The 12,457-nt window shown below is 40.0% G+C and overlaps 2 protein-coding genes across 2 annotated transcripts; both read left to right on the plus strand.

Moving 5' to 3' along the window:
- The first annotated feature begins 1,356 nt into the window (after window positions 1–1,356).
- LOC131009693 (uncharacterized) lies at window positions 1,357–2,212 on the plus strand. Its single transcript, XM_057937105.1, has 5 exons — window positions 1,357–1,451; window positions 1,543–1,620; window positions 1,788–1,865; window positions 1,945–2,022; window positions 2,112–2,212. Exons 1-5 carry the CDS (start codon window positions 1,415–1,417, stop codon window positions 2,210–2,212), a joined length of 372 nt encoding a protein of 123 aa, XP_057793088.1. The 5' UTR covers window positions 1,357–1,414.
- A 6,643-nt stretch (window positions 2,213–8,855) lies between these two features.
- Window positions 8,856–12,426, plus strand: LOC131009695 (uncharacterized). Its single transcript, XM_057937106.1, has 8 exons — window positions 8,856–8,964; window positions 9,600–10,381; window positions 10,480–11,382; window positions 11,471–11,539; window positions 11,616–11,675; window positions 11,821–11,880; window positions 12,149–12,265; window positions 12,376–12,426. The coding sequence occupies exons 1-8, from the start codon at window positions 8,856–8,858 to the stop codon at window positions 12,424–12,426; spliced, it is 2,151 nt and encodes a 716-aa protein (XP_057793089.1).
- The last annotated feature ends 31 nt before the right edge of the window (window positions 12,427–12,457 follow it).

Genomic DNA, 12,457 nt, shown 5'->3' on the forward strand with positions numbered 1-12,457 from the left:
TGATGAGAACGACTATTTTCGTGAGAAATGAGAATAATGAATAAGACATTATATAATGTTGAATAGTCGCAATTTAATTAATTGATGAAATTTCCGCCTCCTCTAGGATTCGATCCCATATTTGAATGGTTATTCACTCATTACCAGTAGCTTATTTAACACAATATATTAGCTTATTCATATCAATTCTCACTTTCACAATATATGACTATTTTTATTGGAACCATTTCCTATATATATATATATATATATATATATATATATATAGGGGCGCGCTCCAGTGAGACCCCCCCTTAAGTGTTAGGACTAGGATACAATCTAAACCATTGGATCTTATATATCCAACCGTCTACATTTTTTAGGATTATTTTAGTTGTATTTTATGCTTTCTTTATTCAGTTTATTAATTTGCCTGATACAAAACACGTTCACACTCATTTTGGGGAGAATTGTGTAATTTGCTTCCACTTCTAAAAGCGCGTGCCAACTAATTTCCACGATTCCCGGCGCTGAAATTTAATGATCCAATTTACCTCCAATTTTCACTTTATTCACGCGGTAAGTGAACTGGAATAGTCAAAAATCGGCTTCTGAAAATTACCGTCTGCAGTTCTGAAAATAGATCTAGGGTTTTTACTGTGGTGATCTATATTTGTGAGATTGACCTCGATTTGTTGAAGGATAGCCCACCCTGGTGAACAACTTGTGAAAGAAGGTGTTTTACACAAAAAAAGGCGAGTTTTTTTGGTTGTTTCGTGCTGATTTCATATTATTTATGATCCATTTATTAAGTTCTTTATAGTTTATATGTTGTTCAACACGATTTGGTGATTTAAATTTCAGCCGAAGAATTTTAGTTTGTGATTTGGTGTTTTCACTTTTCGTTTTGGTTTTTTTTTTTTTTTTTTCTTATTTGGTGAATGAACTATTCAACATCACAGTGGTCTGTTTACACTACAAATTAAGGAGAGAAAGTTACATGAAGGTATATAATGGTGTAAGCATTAAACGAAAAGGAGAAGAAAGAATAAATTGATTTGTTGCACAGTAAAGGAAATAGGAACTTATATTAATTTTTGGTGTGAAGTTGGATTACTCTGATACTTTTTTGTCAAGCACGTGTCTTGTTTTTTTCGATATGTCAATTTGTTGTGTGTTTTGGAATGTGATCTGTTTGATGGTCCCCCCACCCCCCTTTTCGAGTAAAAATAGGTTTTTTTGTACTATATACTAATTATGAACACAAACACAAGAAATCATTGAAGTCATGTGTTTTTTTTACTTATATTATTTTCAATGGTTTGAAAGTGAAATATTTGTTTTTTTTTTTTTTTTTTTTGTGTATTTGCACGTGTTAGACATTGAACTATGCTAATTATATTTTTATTTCATGTTTTGAGTTAAGGTACTAAGAATGGCTGCTCAATCCAAAAAGAAAAAGAATCAGAAAGGTAACAGTAGCCATTTATGTATTTTGTTATCAATAGGTTTTTATATGATATTTTGGAATCTATTGAATGTTTAAGTATGAACTTAAAGTAGGTTATGTTGAGGGAACAGGTGATTCCCCTGTCAAAAAGAAGCAAAAGAGAATTTCACTTCCTGGTATAGTTATTCGAGGTAAATAGTTGAAGGAGTATTTGTACAGTTCATATTTTTTTATATTATTTTAGTTGGTGTCAGGAAAATCTATAGAAACCTATATTATTTGTTGATTGGAATGACTTGTGAAATATGTTTGTATACCCATTTTTGTTGATAACATTTTATTTATTTTTATTTTCTAGAACCGATTTCTGGCCAAGTGAAGGGACCACGTACAATTCAACAAGATACAAATAAGGGAAAAGGAAAAATAATTTTAGGTAATTTTTGTGGAATTTGTGGTGTTTTATTAAGTGACAATTGAATATAATTCATTTGTACTTAATTGAAAATGTGTAGATCCCGACTCTGCCAAAGTAAAGAAATCGCGTACAGTGCAACAATATAAAAACAAGAATCCAGATCAAATGATTGAAGGTATATAGTTTGTCTTTAAATATATAGATTTATGCATTATTCATTGCGATTGATTTAATATTCGCTTATTATTTTGTATTGTTCAATAGGTGAGTGTTCCAAGGCAGCTGAACGGAAAAAAAATAAAGGAAAAAGAATGTTGAGTGAACGTAAATTTTGTGTAAAATATTATATTGTGGTTCATTTTTAACATTTTGTTGTTGTAAATTGTTTAAAATTTGTTATATATATATATATACTGTGAAAGTTTTTTAGAATTTACTATAATTTCAATTATTTCGTTTGTTTCTTCAACTAATATATGTGGCTATAAATATTAAGAACAAAGTGGAAAAAGCATGACGTCGCCTCTCTCTCTCTCAAACCCTAACCCTAACTCTGAGATTTGATCGCGCTGCTGCCTCCGTTCATGACTACCGGCCATTCTCTTCCGACGTCGGCGGACCGGAGTGGCCTCAACCTCCCTCCGGTCTCAAGCAACTTTAACACCAGAGTCGCTGTTCGCGAATCCAATATTTCCAAGACTGCAATAAACCCTAACATGGCTGCAAACTCTAAGTCCACCACTTCTCATGATGGGCAGTTTTCTGTGCCGCTGAAACATGCCGGACAAGATACTCTCAAGGCTGGATCGTCGTATGCGACGATCACCGCACCTACTCGTACGAAGAAACCTGACATCCCGGCGCACAAGTTCCAAGCCTTGCGCCCTTATAGAGACAATGAGATTGGTGTTCTCAAAGTCCCTAAAGACATTCAAAATTTCCAAGCAAATAAATTTAGGTTTGCTCTGATCGGTCGGTTTATGATGAATAAAGGTGAGAAGCCACGAACCACACGTGAGTTGAAGAACGAACTCCAATCCCGCTGGGGAATGAAGCACCCCTGGAATTTAATGCCTATGGGAAAGGGATATTTTACGTTGAAATTTCAAACGAATGAAGACAAACTGACTGCCAAGTCACAGATGATCTGGGACCTTTCCTCAGGGTCCTTACGCCTCAGGGAATGGGTAAGGTATTTCAACCCTTACAAGGAATCTTCTTCTCTAGCAAACGTTTGGGTGCGAGTTTATTACTTGCCTGTGGAATTTTGGCATCCAGAGGTCCTGTCAGGGATAGGACGATGGCTGGGACAACCGCTTCAAATTGATGGAAACTCGATTGATGACGAGGTGGCACACTACGCTAGAATACTTATTGAAATCGATCTGGCGCAACCGCTTCCGGAGAGCATGGTGATAGATGGTGGTGATTACAAATTCAATATAGATCTCAGCTATGAGTATCTTCCGCTCTTCTGCACTAAATGTAAAATAATAGGGCATACGGTAGACCGCTGTCGTAAGGGGAAGAAGGTGGACAAACAACCGGTGGAGAACAAGCCAAAAGAACCAGAATGGAAAATTGTTGGGAAAGATAAGGCTCGCTCAGGACAGGAAAATAACTTGGTTATCTCAGATGGAACGATTGAGGATGAGTTTTCTAATGAGGATACGAACCATAGAAAAGAGGCTTCGGGGCCGGACTTGCCTGAGATGGTTTGTAGGAAGACGCCGATAAGCAATAATACTTTCAATGTGTTAGAAAATTTGGAAACAGAAGAGACTGACGGTTTTATTGGAGCTACACAGCGGAATGACAGCACTCCTGAGATGATTGCTGCTATAAGAACTGATACTGTGGTTGATGATGAGAAAGGAATGAAAGAGGGCTCTGAGGCCAAGAGAAACTGCAACCTCGGTGAGCACAAAGAGAAAGCTGATTCTGGCATGGAGACTGTAAGCATACAGGAGCATAATTTGAGTTTTGTTGATAATTCGAAATCTGATGGGCGTGCTGAACTGGATTCAGTGAGGGTTGGCACTGCTAGGGCTGATGAGATGCCTAGAAAGGAGAACGAGCCTGGACAGAGCAATAAAGCTGTTTTTGGTAATAACAAAAGCCCTGAGTTGACTGGGAGAGAAGGCCTTGTGGAGAGAGAGAAAACTGATGAGGATGGAAACGAATCAAGCTCTAACGTAGAGTTGAGGCACACTGGTGGAGATGGCATGAGAACTGACGATGCTGCTAAACCGATGTTTTCCGGAAAGACTACTTCTGCTGCGAAGGACATGAAGGCTCTGGCAATTGAAAACGACATGAAGGTCCAGAGATTCAAAGAAAGTGTCTCGGTCGGCACTGAAAATTTGCTGCAAAAGAAGAGAGGGCGACATTCTAAACAGGATCAGGCGGTGCGTAACCATAATCGCGCTTTGCTCCAACAAGAGGAAAACATCAAAAGTAGGTTGAGAAAATCCGTGGATGCAGGACATACGCCGCGTGATTATGTGGTGGATTATAGTGACTCTAAAGCAATGCGTATTATGGATAATGTTGCCAACAAACGATGGAGCGATGAAGTGGAGCTGGGAGATGCCCAGGCCACGAGAAATTCTTATTTACCATGAATATTCTTGTTTGGAACATCCGAGGGTTGTCGGATGATTCTAAACAACTCCTTAAAGAGCACTGCTGCTCTTATTCCCCTTTGATTCTTGGTTTAATTGAACCGAAGTCGAGATTTCATAAAATTCGTCAGAGTTTTTGGAGATCGATTAATATGGTCCCACGTCATCAAAATTGCAGACTTCCTCGGAGGTCTAATATCTGGTTTCTTGCTCATCCTGATGTGGTGTCTAGCATTATTTTTTCGTCCAGTCAGGTGGTTGTTGCAGATTGCGTTTGGATGTCGCGGCATTTTAGAGTGGCGGTGGTGCACGGGGCTAATGACCAGATCGCTCATCGCCAGCTCTGGGCGGATCTCCTTCATTTCACTGATGGTAATACGGTTGTTATTGGTGATTTTAACGCGGTTAAGGGAGCTAATGAGAGATTGAGCTCGGCCGTTACTAACAGAAGATCGTGTCGGGAGTTCTGTTCTTTTATTGATGCCTCGGGTTTCATTGAGTCCCCCACTTCGGGTGTGCGGTTTACCTGGTCTGGAAGACGCCTGCTTCCGCGGCATGTTGAATCCATTCTTGACAGATCTCTTTTCTCACAGGGATTTGAGTCGATGTGGTCAAGCATTGTGACTCATGCTCTTCCCCGTCTGACGTCGGATCATTCTCCGTTGATCTTGTTTTGCCGTGCTGATTCTGTTCAGGGAAAGCGTTCGTTCAAATTCCTCAACATGTGGGTTACTCATCCAAATTTTCAAGATTTGGTCACTTCTTCTTGGGGGCAAAGTGTTGATACTAACTGCCAGATTTTTCGAGTTATGTTTAAACTCCGACGTCTTCGTTCTGATATTCGGACTTGGAATAAAACGGTGTTTGGTAATGTCGATACTCAAATTGAGGAGGGGCAGAGACGGTTAAGCGAGCTGCAAAATCAAATATCCAGTACGGGGTACACTGATAACCTGTTTGATGAAGAAGTCGCTGCGCAGGCTTCCCTGGGAACTCTTCTTAATAGGAAGTCTATTCTTCTTCAACAAAAGAGCAGGGCGAATTGGCTGAATGATGGTGATCGTAATTCGTCCTTTTTCCATCGTTTGCTCAAGTTTCGTAAAAGAGCGCAAAGGATTGAACATCTTAAGATTGGAGGCAATATGGTTTATGATCAGAGTATCATTGAAGACCACATCATCGACTTTTTCTCGAATCTTTTTCGAGAGGATGGGCAGCGAAATGTAGACAGAGTTATGCTGGAGGCTATTATTGATGAGTGGGTTACGGAGGAGCAGAATGACACACTCACTCGTATCCCAGATGATGAGGAGATCGCAGCTGCGGTTTTTGGAATGGATTCTAACAGTGCTCCTGGTCCGGATGGGTTTACTGGCTCTTTCTATCAGAATTGTTGGAGTATCATTAAAACTGACATTGTTGTTGCTATTAGGGCTTTTTTCTTAAAGAGTTATCTGCCGGCTGGGTGTAATGCGAGTACGCTGATTCTCATTCCGAAGAAGGAGGCGGTGGACACTGTTGCTGATCTTCGTCCGATCATTCTCTCAAACTTCTTTTTTAAGATCATCTCGAAGATCTTAGCTACGAGGTTGGGCGATATTGCTTCGCGAGGCATTTCTCAGAATCAGTTTGGGTTTATTAGTGGCCGTTCTATTCATGATTGTATTGTGATGGGCTCGAAGGGTTTTAGCTGTATGAACAGAACTGGGCGTCGTTCGAACATGGCTTGCAAGATTGACATCCGGAAAGCTTTTGATACGATGAACTGGAACTTTATTTTGCAGGTGCTTCGGGTAAATGGTTTTCATGAGAGATTCATTCAGTGGATTTCGATTATCTTCACTTCGGCTCGTATTTCCATTCTTTACAATGGACAGCTCAGTGGGTACTTCGCTTGTTCTCGTGGAGTGCGGCAAGGCGATCCCCTATCTCCGATCCTTTTTGGTATAGCGGAAGACGTTCTCAGTCATCTGTTCTCGAATTGTGTGCGGTCTGGGCACCTTGTTCCTATGGACTACAGCCGCACTAATCATTTCCCTACTCACTTGCTCTATGCGGACGATATCTTAATTTTTTGCAAAGCCTCGGTGAAAAATGCTCGTAAAATTAAAGAGATTCTGGAGTTGTATGGTGATCTTGCTGGACAGATCTGCAGTCCGGATAAATCTCGTATTTTTTTCTCTAAAAAAGTTCAACCGAGGTTGCGACATGGTGTCTCGAGATGTCTGGGTTTCGCCTTGGGAGAGCTGCCGGTTGTTTACTTGGGGGTTCCGTTGTTTGTTGGCAGAATCAGGGCCTCTTACTTTGAGGCTATACATGATCGTATTGTTCAGAAATTTGCCCGTTGGAAAGGTCTTCATTTGTCTATGGCTGGTCGCATTTGTTTAGTTCGCTCGGTCATTCAGAGCTCTGTCACGCACTCAATGATGATTTATCGATGGCCAAAATCACTGATATACAGTTTGGATAGATGCTGTCGCAATTTCATTTGGTCGGGGAGTATTGACACGAAACCGGTTTGTACGGTCAGATGGTCTAGAGTTTGCAGTTCTCGTGTGGAGGGAGGTTTAGGGGTGCGCTCCTTCTCTGCTATGAATGATAGTTTTCTGATGAAATTAGCTTGGCGTCTGGTGAAAGGTAGAGACCTTATGGCGGCCACCTTGCGTACGAGGTACCTCAATTATTTTGGTCATGCAAAAAGTAATATTAGCTCCTCTCCTTTTTGGACTAGTATTCGTGATCATGTGAGTCAGTTAGTTGATGATTCTTTTTCTATTATTGGGATGGGTGCGGCTACAATGTTTTGGTGCGACGATTGGCTTGGTTACAAATTGATTGACAAGCTAAAGATACCCTGCTACATGGTGGATTTTCTTACTCAGGCTGTGGATGAGTACTTTTTTGATGGAATCTGGCACTTCTCTGAAGATTTCATCATCAACTACCCTGATATTGTCATTGACATTCTTCTTCTTCCTATTGATGGTGATGAGGACACTCGTTTCTGGAGGCATTCGGTGAGTGGAGAGGTCACTTCTGCTACAGCTTACTCGCATATGAGCCAGGATTTTCCTAAAGTTCTTTGGGGTAAATGGATTTGGGAGCATTTCATTCCTGAGAGACGCTCGATTGTGTGTTGGCGCGTTATTCACCAACGTTTGCCGACGGTGGATAATCTCATCCGCCGGGGAATTCAGGGCCCAAACCGTTGTGCCTTGTGTAAGACTGCGGATGAGTCGATCAATCACTTGTTTTGGGATTGTGAGATGATTAAGCCTATTTGGGGAGAGTTCCTACATTGGTTTAAACAAGAAGATTTAAAGCAATGTGTTGATATTCACAGCTTCATGGTTAGCGCCTGGTCCTTGGATTGCAGCTCGTTGATTAAAACGTTTTGGAAGGTGGGCATCGTTAATATTCTGTGGAAAATATGGGATTGTCGTAATCATGCTATTTTTGATGATTTGGAGTTTAACACCATAATGCTTAAGAGCTTTATCAAAGTGAGCTTTAGAGAGGTGGATCAGCACTTCAAAAAGCTAGGGAATTCTAATAATACCTGGTCGGATTATCTCATTTTGCGTTCGATTAATGTGGCCACTAGAGCCAAGCCTCCGCCGACGATGATTGAGGTTCACTGGTGGCCTCCTGCTGTTAGTTGGATGAAGGTCAATACGGATGGTTCGGCTCATGGGGCGCCGGGTAGTATTGCTACTGGGGGTGTTTTTAGAGACAGTTGGGGCTGGGTTCGTGGCTGTTTTCACTTTAAGGGTGGGCGCGGTTTTGCCTTCGAAGCTGAGCTCCTGGCGGTGATCCACGCAATCTCGATTGCTCATAATCGTGGCTGGTTTTCCTTATGGGTGGAAGCCGATTCTGAATATGTGGTTCGGCTTCTTCAGGCAAGAAGCATGGACGTTCCTTGGCGCTTCATGGGCCTTTGGAAGCAAACCATTGTGAAGTTGTCAAACTTCAATCTGCAGGTGTCGCACATTTATCGTGAGGGAAACAGAGCAGCGGACATCATGGCAAATCATGATCGCAATGAGGGGTGGTGGCCTTTTGCCATTGCGGAAATAAAGTTGGCGATCAACTTGGATATGGCGACGCATAGTGCGATTCGCATCAAGAGCTGAGCTTCTGCGGGGTGTTTTGGTTTTGGGCTTCTGTTTTGTCTTTCGGTTCTTGTTTTTTGCGGTCTTTGCTGGGTGCTGTGCGCTCGTGGAGTTCTGCTTCTTTTTTAATTGTCGCAGCTGGCTGTGTTCGATGTTGGCAGCGGCTGTTCCCTGTACCACCGCTCGGCCCTCGGTGCTGCACTGCTGCTGTTTGACGCAGCTGGAGGTCTGTCGCGGCTGAGGCTTTCTGGTGTTGGTGGTGTGTTGCCTTCATGGGTGATCCCGGCGACGGCTCTTACCCGACTGCAGGGCTCCTCGTGGTTGGGTGTTTCTCCTGTGAGCTCTCGTTTGAGCTCTCGGCGAAGGCTTCTTACAGGCTGGGTAGTCCTTTCTCGTTTGCTTTTGCCTTTGCGTTTTCTCTGGGGGAGAGCCGGGTTTGTTTGGGGACGATGGTTAGGCCGGAGTTCTGGAAACTCTCCCTTCCGCTCTCCCCTTTTTATGTTTTTTGTCGTTTAGACGGGTACTCTTTTTCCTTTTTGCGGTTTTTCCCACTGGGTTTTCTGCAAAAAGGTTTTAATGAGGCTCGGCCCTTAGTCTGCTTTTCCTGTGCTTACAAGGGTTCTTTCTAGGTTTTTTCTTTTTCTTTTTTAATAATAATCGCAGTTTAATTTTAATAAATATTAAGAACAAATAAAAAATTGAGTTAGCTTTTGTAAAAAGTGTGAATGAATGGAATCAATTGGCATAAATTGTTAGTGTTTTGTGTAATTTGGTTATGTTATATCTTTGTCTTATTAAATAAGATTATGTAAAATAAGTAATATGTTGAATTTCTTGTGCACTTGTTTTCAGTTGGTATTCATTTCGATAAATTATTTAGTTCACTTAAATAATTTAAATGTTCATCATGCTAATGTAATTATGCATTAATTCCTAGATGCGTTGTTTACTGAAATCTCGTCATTTGTTTTACATATATAAGCATGATATTTGTTCATGTGTGTGCCAAAATTCAGAGGACAAAAATGAAGAAAGCGAGAGTTCAGATGACGATGATTTTGAGGTTGTGCATCCAAGGGTTCAAATCGCGAACCTCATGGATGTACGGTGCAAACGAAGAGGAGTGAAGGAAAACTTTCCGAAGAAAAAAAAGGTCAGACAGATTATGGCATCTGTTCCAGGTCTGAGAACACGGACTTCGCCAGCATCACTGTTCAAGAAAATTAGCTTGATGAATGAAGCTCAAAAACAAGCAGTACGTGACATGGGATTTGGGTCCGTATTGCAGTTAGGTGTCAGAAAATTACCTGGAAAACTAGCTTTCTGGGTAGTCGAGCATTTCGACTGCAAGAGCTGTTCAATTGTGGTGGGTGGTAATCAAGGTATAAGGGTTGATGAAGATGACGTGTATAGAGTTTATGGTTTTCCAAAAGGCAAAAAGGAAATTGAGATATTCAAGAGAAAACATAGAAGTCCTCTGTATGATGAGTGGTTGGCATTCTTTGAAGATTCAACTAAGGATGACATAAAGATCACACATGTGTTGGACGTGATGATAGAAAGGGTTGATGCAGATATATGGTTCAAAAGACATTTCATAATTGCCATGGCATGTTGTTTGATTGAGAGCATGACCAGTGGGACAGTGCATCCTTACATTCTGAATTGTCTTCATGATATGGACAAACTAAGAGAGTGGAATTGGGGGGCCTATGTTCTGGACAGTGCATGTGATCAGAGACTTTCATGGGACAAAAATAAAAAGAAAGTTTTTGCAGGACCAGCCTTGTTCTTGACGGTACATATTGTTGTAGTTTATTTTTTTTTAATTTTGTTTTGTTGGTTTGTTATTTAATGAAAATGGTATCTAACATATTTCTTTTTTTAAATTTATAGTGCCTTTACGTCGATCGCATACAGGTTTTCGGATCATCACCATCAAGGAGAGAATTTCCTATCATTTCAAATTGGACTACGTCCACTTTGTTGAAAAGGCAAAAGAAAGAATTGGTTAACAGTTACTTTGGTGGTGGAAGACTTAGAACACCGATTAAGCTTCCTGATGAATATCAGATTCAGCATGAAACGGATGGGAGGAATTTGGCAGATGAACAGCCGAAGAAATCAAGTACAGATGGATATGGACAACATATCAATCTGGGACTGAGAATCATGCAAGAAGCAGTAGCAATAGCAGTAGAGAACGCATCTAGGATTGAGAATTTTAAAAGAATGGTGAGCACGGCAACGACTTTGGATTTGAATGACCAGACGTTTAAGGATAACGTCATAACAGCTTGTAAGATGTTGGGAATCGAGATCAATATCAATGAATTGAGTAAAGCTCAAGATGAGACAAACATTGGGGTGGATGAAAATCAAGATCAGCCACTTGATTCGAATGACATGTCCCTTAAGGATACCGGTATGCCAGCTTCTGATATCAATGAATTGAGTAAAGCTCAAGATGAGACAAACATTGGGGTGGATAAAAATCAAGATCAGCCACTTGATTCGAATGACATGTCCCTTAAGGATACCGGTATGCCTGCTTCTGATATGTTGGGAGTTGAGATGAATATCAATCCAGTAGAAAAATCTCAAGATCCGGCTAACATATTTCTGTATGATGATCCAATATTCGAAAGCGAATTAGTTGATCTTGTGGACAAAGCATCTGCCGAGTCTGATACTTCGAAGACAAAGCACTTCGAGTGTGCTTTTGATATTCCCACGTTTGATTTGCACTTCACTTCTCTAGACCCGACAAAGGAACATGATAACACATATCAACAGAAGGTATTATTTCATCTTTTGTCCACATTGTATGTTGTATTACTTTTTTTTTGGTTTATTTGTGATTAACTAGTTTAGATTAAATTTTTAGGAATCTTTGGAGGTGGCTGGAATTGAGCGGAACGATGGATACCAGATAATGACAGGGAATAACGTCAAGGTATTTGAGGAATTTAGATTTAAAATTTTTATTTGTAACGATGCTTCTTGCTTAACGTATGTTACTATGTATATAGGATGTCCATGCAAATAATGTGGATGTGTCGAAGATCAAAGAAAAACCTCTAAGGGACAAGGTATATTATCTATAATATACCTTTTAGGATAATTTTTGCAAATAACTATATGAGCGAGTGGACAAAAAAAATTGGTATTTAAGTCATATGTATTATTTACTAACTACTTTTTGAAGTACAATAATAATTATTAATTTACATTTAGGATACAAGCTCGGCGGATCTGGGATTGAATAAGGATAGTGATATGCAAAAAGCTGTTGAGGTATGTGAAATAAACAAATAAATAAATGTTTGTTGTGAAAGTTGTAAGTCTATTTAATCGAATATTCTTTATTGTTCTATATAATTTGTGTCTTATTCATTTCAATATGAATTTTGTGTATTTGTTTTTTTCGTTGACTGGTGTTATCTTGGTGCACTGTTCATTAACTAAGGTCAACGAAACAACAACTGAAAACAAGGTTGTTGGAAATATATTAATACTATTGATCGATATGTTTTACTTGTGAATTTTTTTACTTATTTAATAGGTTAAGAATAACAAAGGCAATGAGCCTTTAACTTATATTAGTGCATACGGAGTTAGAATCAGGGGAAAGCCGGCAGCAAGTATAGGATCCCCTTTGGCTTTGGGCGATGTTGGAAAGGTAAAATTTCTTTTAATATAATAAATATTGTATGTTTTATCACCTAATTAAATACATAAGAAATCAAAATGAATGTTTTAACTTCAAGTTGACTGTTGATTTATTTGTAGGGGAAAGAAGCAAGCTCTGGTAAGAACGTGGGAGTGCCGAAAGATGATTAGACGGCTAGAGGGACTGATGCAGTGGTAAAAA

The sequence above is a fragment of the Salvia miltiorrhiza genome, chromosome 2, assembly GCF_028751815.1.
Source record: "Salvia miltiorrhiza cultivar Shanhuang (shh) chromosome 2, IMPLAD_Smil_shh, whole genome shotgun sequence".
In the NCBI taxonomy this organism is placed as follows: domain Eukaryota; kingdom Viridiplantae; phylum Streptophyta; class Magnoliopsida; order Lamiales; family Lamiaceae; genus Salvia; species Salvia miltiorrhiza.